Genomic DNA, 15444 nt, shown 5'->3' with positions numbered 1-15444 from the left:
AAGCCAAAAAAACAGAGATAAAACCCTTGTTGATATGCCCCACTGTGATTCCGCAGAGTAACATTAAAGAATATGCAGAAAAGATGAATGTGGACCGGTAAATATTTTCTGTTAACCTCTCCCTTTGGGAAAAAATATGAACTTTCATATATTTCCATAAAATGTACTCAACCGTCTTTAAGCTGGTAAATCGAATTTTTAGGAGGTAAGAAAGCAACATTCTCCTCGAATCATAAAGATGATTTTTTCCAGCGATCGACTTTGGCTTTCACGATGCAGGGCTCAACATTACATTTCCTTCAAAAATTTGCACAAATGACAGGCCTGGTACAATTTTCTGAAAATTGTAAATAGTATGCAGATAGGGAGAATAAATGCTTCAAGCAAAGCTTTTGTTCATCTTTAGCGTAAATCTCTTGCAGTAGTAAGATGGTTCCAGAGACATTAGAGATTTGGGAGATTTGCAGTATTATCTGTTCTGGAGAGGAAACAAATACCCTAACTAACAGACGTGTTTTACCTTTCCAGATAATTAAAAGGAAGTTTTACATATATTCTACAGAACTGCATCATATGTTTTTATTTTATACCCTGTTATTCTCGTGGTGATACTGGTAATTTCTGAATGTAATGATAATGAAGTGTCACCCCCCTTTTAGTAAGGACCAATAGTTTCTCATGCTTAGTAAATATTGCAAGAGATGGTACTGAATTTTACTGCTCACTTTGCTAAATGAAATAGTGAACTTAGAATCGCTGTTACAGTACAGAACACAATTTGAATATCAGAAGGTGTGTACTAGCAGAGATGAGCTTAATCTGGCTTCTTCACAATTAATAAAGTTTTAGGGGGTAGTGAAATGGTTCAGCTTCAAAATCGTTTGGTTCATATGTATGTTGCTTACCCCCGCCCGCCAAATCACCCCCGAGACTATAAATACCAAGGTGCTAGGGGAAATCATAAAATATTTTCCTAAGATATCTAACAGCTCTTTACTCATCATCTCTTCCCAAGTAGACTTCCTCCAGAATAGGTCTTTGTCTGCATTGCTGGTATATAAATCTCTACGTCAATTGTGAGAAATTGAAGCACCTTGTTCAATGAATGGTCTGAATAGGCCTACATTGATTTATTCTCTTACTTTTGGGATGTGATTATGTCAAAAATATCAGAACAATGGCTGGCCAGCATCCAAAGTTCGTGCAGCCGGACACACATAGAAATACTGAACTTCGGTCAAGATTTCTCCCTTAGACATCTGAAGGAAATTATTTTTGGGGCATGTGAGCACTTTCTCAACCAAACCTGCTAGAATGATACAATGGTAAATGTTTAAGAAAATTAGAATCCTGGTCATTTTTTGTTGGAGTCCTTCCTCATTCTCACAAAAATTTGCGCCCCTGTTTTGGCTTAATATTTAAATTTTCAGGCTATCTTTAGGACTGATTGAACTCGGAATAATTAGAGACTTAGTAAAGTTTTTTGAAGACATCTCACTGGGTCAACCCGAAACTCAGTGGTCAACACTCAAACCTATCCTATCTTTTTTAATTGTGGAGCCCTCCACACCTACTGCAGAGTGTCTACAGTCGTAAAGATACTATTAAATTGTTTGTGTGTGAATACCGAATAAGAGTACTCTTACACGTTTGTGTAAGTTTACCATTGTGAATCTGGCCCTTAGTCTTAGCCATGGTCAGATCAGGTGTAGGATTTAAAAGTTCACAGTTACGATTTAAAACTAACCTTGCAATTGAAAAAAATATTCCCGCTCTGTTTTAATCTATGATTTTTCTCAACAGGTTCCGTCTGGTTCCGTTCTTGACTGAGCTCCGAGCAGTGATGGACTGGGTCTGGACTGACACCACCCTCAGTCTTTCTAGCTGGATCTGCGTAGAGGATATTTATGCACATATATTTATTCTAAAGTGCTGGCGCGAGTCTGAAAAAGTAAGACGATTGATGTACACATATGTTTGTGTGGGTTCTCATCAGTGGCGGCTGACAGGGAACCTGGGAGGCGTGCGGTGGGCGTATGGAGGGGGTGGGTAAAAAAAATCGATTAGAAAAACCCTTATCTTTTGACGGCTGACGTCTCTCCTCTGACGCTCCTCTTCCTCGTGAGTCCCAGAAGAAGGAAGCACACAGCCTCCCACAATGCTGCAATGCAGCGTTGAGATAGGTCTGAGTGGCGTGGTTCGGAGCTCAGACAGGGGCTGGGAGGCTGTGCATGTTCCCAACCAGGCTGTGCATTACAGCCTGGTGGGAAACATGCAAAGTGTGCATGACTGTTTGGCCGGTCCAAGAACGCCGGCTAAACAGTCATGCGCACTTAGAGTGTGCCATCACTCCTCTCCCTGTGACACCAACCCCGCCCACCCTAACCCTGCTCCGTAGCTACAAAAAATCTTTTTTTTTCTTTTTTCACAGCTCTGAGAACAGTAGGGCGACGCTCCTCCACCTTAGGGGAGGAGCCGCCACTGGTGCTCATGTTACTAAATGTCACTAAATGCTATATGAAATGCATTTAAACAACTGAAATCTAGAATGTAGAAAGGTTTATCCATAACACATCCTCAGAGAAAAAACTAGCTGCAGTTAATGTAGTTGTAGAAGAATCTCGCTGATTTTCCAAACCCTTGGCATGGCCGCTCTCATGCTCTTTTGTAAAATTACCCCCTGTTGGCTAGTTGCAACCTATGCATGTTCAGTGATGCAACCCATTAAATGACCATTAGTAGAGATGTAAAGTTTGGACAAATGTTGATGACTGTGGAATCACTCCCATTGGGTTCCCTGACAAAATATCTAAACCACAAATATTGTGGGACATAAATATAGTGTCCAAAATATTGAGCACAAAAATATAGTTATCCTATATTTATAATGTGAATAACATAAATATCGAAAAACAAAAATCATTATATACTAACATCAAACACAAACATATTGTTTTTTAATACAAATATAGCTTAACACAGTACATATTAAACATATTAAGATTAAACAGTAATACAATGAAAATTAAATATATTTAAATAAAATTAAATATGCGTTTTCGGCAGCAGGCAGGAGCGGCAGCAGGCGGGAGAGACGCCTTACCTTCGCCGTGAGGGCAACGGCCAGCAAAACTACAGCCCCCAGACGCCCCAGCCGGTCGCTTGCAGTGACGCGGCCAAGCGCGCCTGGAGGCGCTTTGAAAAACACCAGCAGCCTCCCGCAGCGCGGGAACCGTTTTCGGCAGCAGGCAGGAGCGGCAGCAGGCGGGAGAGACGCCTTACCTTCGCCGTGAGGGCAACGGGCAGCAAAACTACAGCCCCCAGACGCCCCAGCCGGTCGCTTGCAGTGACGTGGCCAAGCGCGCCTGGAGGCGCTTTGAAAAACACCAGCAGCCTCCCGCAGCGCGGGAACCGTTTTCGGCAGCAGGCAGGAGCGGCAGCAGGCGGGAGAGACGCCTTACCTTCGCCGTGAGGGCAACGGCCAGCAAAACTACAGCCCCCAGACGCCCCAGCCGGTCGCTTGCAGTGACGCGGCCAAGCGCGCCTGGAGGCGCTTTGAAAAACACCAGCAGCCTCCCGCAGCGCGGGAACCGTTTTCGGCAGCAGGCAGGAGCGGCAGCAGGCGGGAGAGACGCCTTACCTTCGCCGTGAGGGCAACGGCCAGCAAAACTACAGCCCCCAGACGCCCCAGCCGGTCGCTTGCAGTGACGCGGCCAAGCGCGCCTGGAGGCGCTTTGAAAAACACCAGCAGCCTCCCGCAGCGCGGGAACCGTTTTCGGCAGCAGGCAGGAGCGGCAGCAGGCGGGAGAGACGCCTTACCTTCGCCGTGAGGGCAACGGCCAGCAAAACTACAGCCCCCAGACGCCCCAGCCGGTCGCTTGCAGTGACGCGGCCAAGCGCGCCTGGAGGCGCTTTGAAAAACACCAGCAGCCTCCCGCAGCGCGGGAACCGTTTTCGGCAGCAGGCAGGAGCGGCAGCAGGCGGGAGAGACGCCTTACCTTCGCCGTGAGGGCAACGGCCAGCAAAACTACAGCCCCCAGACGCCCCAGCCGGTCGCTTGCAGTGACGCGGCCAAGCGCGCCTGGAGGCGCTTTGAAAAACACCAGCAGCCTCCCGCAGCGCGGGAACCGTTTTCGGCAGCAGGCAGGAGCGGCAGCAGGCGGGAGAGACGCCTTACCTTCGCCGTGAGGGCAACGGCCAGCAAAACTACAGCCCCCAGACGCCCCAGCCGGTCGCTTGCAGTGACGCGGCCAAGCGCGCCTGGAGGCGCTTTGAAAAACACCAGCAGCCTCCCGCAGCGCGGGAACCGTTTTCGGCAGCAGGCAGGAGCGGCAGCAGGCGGGAGAGACGCCTTACCTTTGCCGTGAGGGCAACGGCCAGCAAAACTACAGCCCCCAGATGCCCCAGCCGGTCGCTTGCAGTGACGCGGCCAAGCGCGCCTGGAGGCGCTTTGAAAAACACCAGCAGCCTCCCGCAGCGCGGGACGCGCGCGGGCAGCGCCCGGGCGAAGCCCGGGCCAAGGGCGGGCCCGTTTGTGCCCGTTCGAGACCGGACGAGGCTGGGATGGGACACTCCCCTGTCAACACGTAATAAGGTCAGTGCCTTTACAGACGTTCCCAAACGTGTTTGTGCAAATATATGCCTCACTGGTTCAATCGAGGCAATTAAAAAGTGTGTTGATTATAATAGCACCGTGCATGATAATGGCAGGCACAAAATCTATCGTGGGAACGCTTGACCAATTCTTGGTGAGAGTCTCCTCGATTCTTGACAAAGAAATAGACCAAACGGAGAAAAGACTATCTTTGGGTTCTGTGATAGAAAAGCGCTCTTCCCTGGGACGCATATCCAACGTGAAATCTCCAGTCCCAGCCGTAAGATCAGGACCTGGCAAAGAGGTTACCTCGGCGTCTTGCGAGATTATCGGAAATAACGATGTTTCTGATGAAGAGCAACCGCGTTGCCAACCCCACTCAGAAGGACAAGATTTGAACTCAAGACCTAGGGAAAGCCAAGATACCAGCCACAAAAGGGCTAGTATCCCTGCTTGTGTTAAAACCCGATCTGCCAAGAACCCAAAAGATAAAATTATAATGCCATCTAATAGGGGAGCCAGCAAGACCCAGAGATCCAAAAGGAAATATGGCGATCCACCAAATGGCGGACAAAAAGCAAAGACCAGACGAACTATCCCAGATGAGAGCTATACGGAGATCCAAGCTCCCATCGAGAAATCCATCCCTGCTCCTATAGATGTTGCACCCTCTACTCGAGCCCTATCTTCACCCTCGCTGCAAGCTTTTGACTGTGATTTCTGGGGGAAATTAGAATCGATCTTCTACAATACATGTCTCCCAATATATGATAGACTTGATGCTATAGAGAATAGATTGACTTGTTTAGAGCTTTCGTATGCATCAGCATTGTCAAAGTATAAAAATGCAAGTTGCGAATCAGAGCCCACGATCGCACTTGATAAATTGTCAACCAGAAGCTCTTCTATAGTGAGTACCATCCCTAAGCCCACACCCATTCCGCCTATTTCTAACGCATTAGCACTAGATCACATATCACGAGGAGTAACAAACGATATAACCCGCAACATGACAGACGCTAGGGGGCCAATACCACAAAAAGCGCATGTAAATAAGGAAACGGAGAGGGAGCTCCTTAAAAAGGCAGTTGGAATACTCCCTAGGCTACATCTCCCCCCAGAATCCACACCCTATGTGGTGATTCTGGCAGGGGTTAAGCCCTTGAGTGCCGATAAGCGAGAAGACTATGGTGAACTAAAAAATAAGTGCATCTTCTGGCTGAACCAAAACCGTCCCTTGCCTCGGAATGTCTCAACTGAGATACTTTTTGCCAGAAGAGTGGACTGGGTAGGTCCCATGAATAAATCAATAAAGGGAGATTGTGTCGTAATAAATTTTAGAGACAAGAAAGCAGTCGAACATATTTGTAATTGGCAGAGATTTAATTTTAATTCACCTATCGTCTCATTACCCCTGCCTTTCTTTTACTACGGCCAATCACAATCTATCTTACATATGCCTGGCCTATTAGCTCCAGCCAACAAAGGTAGGACCCACTGCCATTTGAATCTACAGGAAGGGCCGGATAAGCCCTCTAGTTTAGAGGACTGTGATTGACGTCAGCCCCTGGTTAGGGAAGTCCAACATAACATAGATCAAGATTTCACCACGAATGCCCATAGCTGTAAACCCATTAACTTGATTACCAATAGCAATGATTATTGTTACGGTAGCAAAATTAATTCACAGAATGCTGAAATATGCGTTTTATAATTATTTCTTTTAAATCAAATATATATTTGCCTGTTTATTTAAACATATATAATTTAAAACTATGATTAAAATAATCATTATAATGTATGTTACAATGTATAATGTCTTTGTAAACTTTAGAAAAATAACTATGCGAAAAGCGTCATGGCAGGCACTACTCCTGTGATATTTTGGGTTCAATAAATTGTCACTGCTTCACCCACCTATGCCTTGTGGGAGTCCGTGATTTGTCCTTGGAGTCTGGAGGTCCGTGCCTGTGTTTCTGTCGAAAGGGAGTAACTGTGGAAAGGATATATATATATATATATAGAGAGAGAGTGTGAGAGAGAGTGTGAGAGAGAGTGTGAGAGAGAGTGTGAGAGAGAGTGTGAGAGAGAGTGTGAGAGAGAGTGAGAATTCGAGAGTGAGAATTCGAGAATTCGAGAGAGAGAGTGTGAGAGTGTGAGAGTGTGAGAGTGTGAGAGTGTGAGAATTCGAGAGAGAGAGTGTGAGAGTGTGAGAGTGTGAGAATTCGAGAGAGAGAGTGTGAGAGTGTGAGAGTGTGAGAATTCGAGAGAGAGAGTGTGAGAGTGTGAGAATTCAAGAGAGAGAGTGTGAGAGTGTGAGAATTCGAGAGAGAGAGTGTGAGTGTGAGAATTCGAGAGAGAGAGTGTGAGTGTGAGAATTCGAGAGAGAGAGTGTGAGTGTGAGAATTCGAGAGAGAGAGTGTGAGTGTGAGAATTCGAGAGAGAGAGTGTGAGTGTGAGAATTCGAGAGAGAGAGTGTGAGAATTCGAGAGAGAGAGTGTGAGAGTGTGAGAATTCGAGAGAGAGAGTGTGAGAGTGTGAGAATTCGAGAGAGAGAGTGTGAGAGTGTGAGAATTCAAACAAGGATTCACCGCACTCCAGAATACGATAAGTTTCAACAAAGCTTATTTATTTAAGCATAAATTCCGCCACCAAACACCACCCACGTTTCGAACAAGAAATGTTCTTTTTCACGGTGAAAAAGAACTTTTCTTCGTTGAAACTTATCGTATTCTGGAGTGCGGTGAATCCTTATTTGAATAATTGACTTCGAGGGTTGTCTGACCTCGACATCGGCACTCCAGCTACAGACTGCTTGCTGTGATATATATATATATATATATTCCAAGTGAGCCTTGACTTGGAAGGATGCCCAGGCGGGTCGGGGCTTGGTAGTGACATCACTACTGCTTAATACAGCACCAGAAAACTCACACACTTTCCACCGTGTGAGAAACAAGCCCTCTAGTTGAGAGTGGGTGAAAGTAGATTTTAATTATGGCAGGTAATCCAACAGCATTGCAGGACACCGTTCAACTCAGCTGGATCTAAATCATATGCAAAAATGAGAAGAGCAGTTACTCCTGATTTTAAAATGTCCTGCAGCTTTAAACAGTGAGGAAGGACTTACGTGCAAAAGGTTTTAAAGGTACATTGTCCATTAGACATTTCAAGGACTTCAATGTCCATATTGCTTTGCAACTGTTAAAAAGTTATCATTGCGTCCTCCCAATGATAACTTTTTTACAGTTGCAAAGCATTATGGACATTGAAGTCCCTGAACATCGATATTTACAACATAGATATTTTTGACATCGATATTACTAACCTTAAAATCAATATTCTTGTCAATGATATTATTGCACACCATTGAGCGTCACGATATTTAAAACTCTGTATTTTTGCTCCTGTATATTTTTAACAGCGATATTTACAACATAGATATTTTTGACATCGATATTACTTACGTTAAAATCCATATTCTTCTCAGCGATATTTTTGCACACATTTAAGCATCACGATATTTAAAACTCGGTATTTCTCCTCCTATATTTCTTCCGATATTGTGTCTGAATACCCTCCCATTGGAAGCCATCTACAGCATACACAACAACATTGTGTTCCAGTTTGTGAGGATATCTCTATGAAGCACAGAGGCTGTCTGTCTCAGGGATGTGTGGTGAGAAGGAAGGACAGGACAGATTTTAAAAGGCGTACAAGTGACGTTAGCATCTGTTTGTACCATTCCTTTAATTATTTGTCATAAAAGCCTTCCAGAACGGTACCTCCACTCCAGTAGCATAGCAAGGATTCAATGGGCCCTGGTGAAAGCAAGGAAAATACCTTCTTTGACTGCTGTTAGGGTAGTTAATACAGCAGTTATCATGGTTAATTGTCCCCCTCAGAGCTCTGGGTCCCAGTATTACTGCACATGCTGTACAAATGGCACTCAGCCATGCCACACTAACATTAACTTTAGCCCAATCTCTGTAAAACCACTCCCATCCAATCTTCCAACTATATTTTCATTTTACTTTTCTTTATCCCTAGGTCACTTAATTCCATTTGGCTCTCTATCATTAGTAGGCTTGGGCAAAACTTAAATTGTGCCAGCATAATTCACGTAATTTCAGAAATTTTGTAGTATGTATCTTACGCAAAATTCCTTAAATCACGCCATTGCTCCACTTTGCGTAATTATGTACCATTCATTTTAAATGTTTATGTCAAATGGCGCAATTCACCTTAAAAATATACCACAAATGTACGTGAACAACGGAACTTGAGCTGCTGTTGTTTGTGATGCTGTTTAAATGAGTCTTCTTGCCAAATATTAACACAAGGACGCATTTTGCACTAAAATACAGCACAGAATGAAATATTACCATTGTTATAAATTGAGTCTCTAGTTGGCAGAGGTATGCACCCTGTCCAAGTAAGGAACACAATCCAGTCAGTGTGCGTTAGATACAAACTAAAAGATAACCTATGCTCTCCCTTTGTTAGCTTGGCACAGAGCAGTCAGGCTCATCTAAAGAGGCAATGTGTAAAGGATTTCTGCAATTCACACACACAGTAACACAATGAAAACACCGCAAATTACTCCAGACAGGGTTAAAACAATGGATTATATCTTTATGAGTAAATCAAGACCAAAGCAACAAAATTCCAATAAGTAGAACCAGAGTAACGAAGTTTTAAAAATCAATCTAGTGCTTAGAGTCAAATAGATTGGGGTTACTTGAGGTTGTCCCACACTGTGGTAAATCCAAAGTTCAGGCCGACTGCGATGGAGGACAGGTCGGCTACAAGACTCATGCTGGTCCAGCTGAAAAATACCTTTGATGGAGCAAAGCGTCGACGTTGAAGTCTCGTGCATTGGTTCCGATCTCTGCAGGTGATGAAAAAACCCTTCATGATACAGGCACTCTGTTGTTGTCTAGCTGCGCTGTCCATCATTGCCAAGCTGTTCTGTCCTTCTAAGGCGATGGCATCGATCTGCTCCTGCATCAGCGGCTATGTTTCTAGACAGCAGAAATCACATTTCAAGGGCCCAGGACTGGATTGGCACCACTTGGCAGTACAGGACTACCAGATGGTTCAAGTGCTGTTGCAGAGTAGAAGGAAGTCTATGATGACCCTGAGACTTCAAAACAGGGGGAAAGTCAGCAAGCCCTTGGAGTCACTCTGAGTTCCAGTGAAATGGGTCCAGTCCATGTCCTCAGCAGGGCAGAGATCAGCAGGCAGCAGGGCATCACAGCAAAGCTGAAAAGCAGTCCTTACAGAGCAACAGTCAAGCAGAGTGGCACTCCTTATAGCACAACAGTCCTTACTCCTGGCAGAGTTCTTCACAGTCTCCTAATGTATTGTGTTGTCTTGGTAGTTTCAGAGACACAGTACTTATACCCAAATGCGCCTTTGAAGTGGGAGAGGGGGTAATTTCTAAGCAGGCCCTTGAAGTACACAGGTCCCCTTTCATCCCAGCCCTTTCTACTAGGCAATCTGTAGGGGTAATCAGCCCTTTGTGTGGGAAACAGGAAGCTACCTATTAAGGTGTGTCAGCTCCCTTCCCCTTCCTGTCCAGTAAGAGCTATCAGAAAGCAGATGAATGCAGAAGAGATCTATGTCACACCCACCCTTCCTGTGTTTGTGGCTGTCTAGAGGAAATGCACAAAGTTTCGCTGTCACCCACTCCAGAATGTGTATTGGAGACAGGCTGCAGACACAAAGAGCTAGGTTAGGTGCAGAGAAATTGCCACTCTCTGAAAGTGGTATTTCTAAAATAGTAATGGTAAATCCACCTTTACCAGTAAAGAGAATGTATCATTACCATTTCAAAGATATGATTGATGCAGCTACTCCTTTCTTATCAGAAATTGAATGTGTTTTAAGGAATACCCAATGCTAGCCTATGAGAGGGGTAGGCCTCACAGTAGTGAACAACAAATGTAGCTGTTTGTCACTACCAGGACATGTAAAACTTGAACGTACATGCCCTACCTTTAAATTACACAGCACCCTGCCCTTAGGGCTACCTAGGGCCTACCTTAGGGGTGACATATGTAATAAAAGGGGAGGTTAAGGCTTGGCAAGTGGTTTTAAATGCCAAGTCGAAGTGGTAGTAAACTGTACACAGAAGCCTTGCAATGGCAGCCCTGAGACAGGCTTGAAAGGCTGCTTGTGTGGTCGGCAGAACCAGTGCTGCAGGCCTACTTGAAGCATTTGATTTACAAGCTGTGGGTATATGGCATACCACTGTACAAGGGACTTATAAGTAAACTAAATATGCCAATCACGTATACACCAGTGTCACCATGTTTAGGGGAGAAGCACATGCACTTTAGCGCTGGTTAGTAGTGGTAAAGGGCCTGATTCACAGAACTAACTAAAGACAAAATCCTAAACTTACTACCATTTTGGTATTCACAGAAGGCACTTACTCATTTTGGTATTCACAGAAGGCACTTACTCATTTCGGTATTCACAGAAGTCAGGAGTCCTAACTATAGGACTCCTAAATGCCTTCTGTGAATACCGAAAGTCTTACAATTAGGATTTTTCTCAGTTTAGTAGTAGTATAGTTAGGACGCCTAACTTTGGGACTCCTAAATGCCTTCTGTGAATACTGAAAGTCTTAAAATTAGGATTTTTCTCAATTTAGTAGTAGTAAAGTTAGGACTCCTAACTTAAGGACTCCTAAATGCCTTCTGTGAATACCGAAAGCCTTAAAATTAGTATTTTTCTCAGTTTAGTAGTAGTATAGTTAGGACTCCTAACTTTAGGATTCCTAAATGCCTTCTGTGAATACCGAAAGTCTTAAAATTAGGATTTTTCTCAATTTAGTAGTAGTAAAGTTAGGACTCCTGTAAGTGTTGAAGGATTACAGTAGTCGAACAGTCCCAGCCGCTGTGCGAGTTTTCGCAACAGTGACCTGTAAATAAATACACTAGTGCTCCCGGAGTGAGCTCTTATTTCCAACAATTTCCTGCCTTGTCTTTGGGTGCCAGGAGTGTTACATTTCTCTCACTACAACCTCTGAGGGTTCTAGGAGAAGGCATTGTGAACGTCATTCCCACATTCAAGTACATTTGTGTTTTTCTGAATTCAAAGGAGTGTTCTTCATTTATTTGACAATTACTGATGTTATTGTCGTAACAGAAGCCAGGCGGAAATCCATGCAGCTCAGAAAAGAGTAGCTGTCTTTTTCGTTCTCTGTCTGTGTTTTAATTCAACTGACTGTGCACTAAGGCCTAGCTTGGTCAACGGGTGGGAATGGCTTTAGCGCTAAATTCTACACACTGAGGTGCCGATTACGATCCGGTAAAACCCGGGTACGAACCGTCGGTCGAAGCGTTTTCCCCGTCCGACTCGTACCCGGTCGTAAAACTTTACAAACATGGAATTACGATTTGCACGGAAACACCATTTCCGTACGAATCGTAAAAAACACCGACCGACGAAAATATACATACGAATGTGATCCGGGAATGCTGCGACGTGACGTCGGGACGCTTTCAGGCAGCGTTTCACGACCCAGGAATTACGATTCGAACCGACAGCAGTCCGGACGGCAATATTTTCACGGCACCCAAAAAGTGCCGGAAAAGCGAAGTACGGCGCGAATCGACCAGAGTAGGTGGCCCGGTACGCACCGTACCCCCCCCGCCCCGTACGTACGCGCCGACCCCCCCCAGCCCCCATACGGGGGCTGGGGGGGTCGGCGCGTATGCGGGCACGTCTCCATGGTTGGTATGGGAGTTCGGTGCGGACGGTGTTTTTTCCATACGGTTGTAACCTCGGACGCACGGGATGGATCGTGATTCCTCGGTCGGACTTCACCTTTCACATTTGTACGGTAAATCGTACGAGGACGTGTCGGACACATTTTCCGACCCAAGGACGTGTGGGGAATGATTCCCAATGCGGTTCGTATGGACTTTTTACCTTGCGAATCGTGATTGCCAGTTCGTACGGCACTTGTACGATTCGTACGGTAAAAAGACCGGATACGAGTCGCACTGGGAAATTTTTTACCGGATCGTAATCGGCACCTGAATATGCAACTTAGAGAGTGTTAGAAATGGGAGTAACTAGTTTAGCAGTGGTTTTCACCCTGTCCAAGTAGAGACCCTTCCTTCTAGTCAGGATAACGGAGTTACACATACAGATAACCCCTGCTCACCCCCTTGGTAGCTTTGCACGAGCAGTCAGGTTTATCTCAGAGGCAATGTGTAAAGCATTTACACACTTTCTTCTCACCACTGATACACATCCATTTACACAAACCATTGACACCCAAAAAACATATGAGCATAATGTGTGCTTATGCAATTTAAACAAGGGGTACATAGCCTATTCATTTACACTGTTGCTACACATACTGTTCACGCTCATCATTCATGAATAACATTGAGGGCAAGTTGGTTCTGAAAAGATCCTTGTGTTGCCTTCTTGTTTGGTGTTTTCTTTAGATGAACAAAAAGAACTTAGAAGTCTAGAGGCGGTCAGATATACACATTTGAACTCATTAATGTATGCTTTGCAAAGAAAAATATTTGGTACAGAAACACATACTTCATTTATAAAATAACTTTAATATATTTTTGTGAGGATTGGGCAAGAGTGTTTTGCATAGCTCAGCTCATTTTTGGTTAAAAAGGTTTTTAGGCATGTTGGGATTGAGCAAACCGATCTACTCTCTTTCCTTTAGAAGCTGCCTATTAAACATGAAAAAATATGATAAAACTTCGCTCCAAAGTAGTGGTGCTAAAATTTTAATTCTGCTGCCAGTATTTCCAAATGTGACAAGGTTTGTAACTTCATGAATTTATGCAGTTTCTGACCCTGAAAAACATTGGGCCTCATTCAGAATATTTTGACGTACGTCAGCGCAGCAAGCCTTCCTGCTGCGCTGTCCAGTGTGTCAAAATGAAAGGGCAGGAATGATCCCTATCTACAAGACACAGTGAATTCCTGTCCTCCGCTGCGCCAGCGCACAAAAAGCAGCTGTGCGTCAGCGCAGACACCCGTTTCTCATTGTGCTGATGGGATGAATGTTTTTGTGGAGTAAGGGACACCTTCCTGTACAAAAACAATCATTAAAGGCATTTTCCTCTTTCTATGCGTGCAGCAGAATGCAGCACGCATAGAAAGGAAAAAAACAAAGAGAAATTAAAGTATTTCTCCTCCTTACGCCTCCCCTGGGGAGGTGTAGGATTCTGACGCATTCTCAGGTTTTCAAAATGTTGTATATCTGGCAATACGTCAAGTTCCATGAATATTATGTGGGAACACCCACACTAACATCCATGGAATGCCCTTTTCATGCAAAGTTATGCCTGAAAGGGAAACATATTTACAAGGCCATGAAAAGTCTTACAGGGTGACTTTACATGGCTTGTAAATATGGGGAAACTGATTGCGCTGCCGGTGCGCCAATAAAGGTGATACAACGGTGGTGCAATGAGCTTGCAAATAAGCCCCTTTGTCTTTGGGTGAAATGTGTGAGTTTTCTCTGAACTATGGGGCTTATTTACATGCTCCTTGTGCAGCTGGTGTGTCAATTTTAATATGGGAAAAAGTGACACACCAGCGGAGCAAGGTTCTTGTATATAAGCCCTTTTGTTTGCAGAAGCATAATCCTCCAAAAACAGTAATTGTGTAGTTTTTCTCCCATATTGTCCCAATACTTGGCGTGTTTTAACCTACTAGTTTTTTTAAAAAAAATCTCAGAGTTTTCACATCTTAATGTAAAAGGTCAAAGCTGTTTGAATTTGTCACCGTTGAAAGTAAACTACAACCACAGTGTAGTGCTCCATTGCTTACATGTTTTTGGTTTGCATTGAATCATTGTGCACTTTCCCAAATACGAATGGTTTTGTCTCGCCCTGTGAAGAAATCCTGGCTACTCTACTGCTCTCATTTCCACATTTGCACTCTCTTAGTTTCTCACTCTGAAGTTGGCTATCTGCATCTGTGTCATTTCTTTCTCTGTATTATTCGCTCCTTCTCTCTTTCTGCACCATTGTCAATATCCAGACTATTTCATTTTAGGCCCCTGAGTGGTTCCCTTTTAGGACAGACAGTCAACAATATAGGTTCCAATTTGTATTTCTTGCTGATTAAGTTAAGGCTTTCTCCAGTGGCGGCCGGCATGACTCCTGGGTGGTGGACGGGCACTCATGAGAGTGAAGCGGGGACGGGATTGCACAATGAAAAAAATATATATATACACTTGCTTTGCCTCAGAGACCCGCATCTCTGCTCGTTGCTCTTGCTCTCCTCGTGGGACTTGAGGAACCGGAAGCCGGGAAGAACAGCCAGGCTCCCATGACCAATCACAACAATGCAATGCAGCATTGTGATTGGATTTGAGTGTCCTGGTTTGATGTTCAACCAGGGAATGGGGGCCTGGGCATGTTCTCCACGCAGGCTGTAATGCAGCAAGTATGGAGAACGGGGAAAACGCATGACTAGTTTGGGCTGCCCCTGAGGGCTGACCAAACAGTCATTGCACACTTAGGAGTGGGCAAACCACTCCTCCTCTGCCCTGCTCCGAGAGCAGAGGAGACCTGCAAAGGAAATATAAAATGATAATAACTCAAAATTATTATCATTTTATACTTCCTTTACTTTACACTGCTCAAAAGCAGTGGGTGATGCTCCTCCACCATAGTGGAGGAGCTGCCACTCGCTTTTTCTGCCTCATTCTTCATTCAGTAATTATACTGAGAAAAATGTTTCCTTTCTTCACCAATGAAAGATGCTCCTCTGCTGTTAATTTGAACCAGATTTCATTATGGTAATATCTTGTGCTTAGGTAAGTCTAAATGCTTGATCCAATGGGTCTA

The 15444-nt window shown here is 44.5% G+C and overlaps 1 protein-coding gene across 3 annotated transcripts in view; it reads left to right on the top strand.

Moving 5' to 3' along the window:
• The window catches only part of PIEZO2 (piezo type mechanosensitive ion channel component 2), a 1161909-nt gene that overhangs the window by 1086220 nt on the left and 60245 nt on the right, over positions 1-15444 (top strand). For all 3 annotated transcript variants that reach the window (XM_085607342.1, XM_085607341.1, XM_085607340.1), the window contains one exon: positions 1804-1951. In XM_085607342.1, coding sequence (XP_085463468.1) covers positions 1804-1951 — 148 coding nt within the window. The remainder of the gene's footprint in view (positions 1-1803; positions 1952-15444) is intronic.

This window comes from Triturus cristatus, chromosome 5_2, assembly GCF_964204655.1.
Source record: "Triturus cristatus chromosome 5_2, aTriCri1.1, whole genome shotgun sequence".
In the NCBI taxonomy this organism is placed as follows: domain Eukaryota; kingdom Metazoa; phylum Chordata; class Amphibia; order Caudata; family Salamandridae; genus Triturus; species Triturus cristatus.
This window is presented reverse-complemented; position numbering and strand designations above follow the sequence as displayed.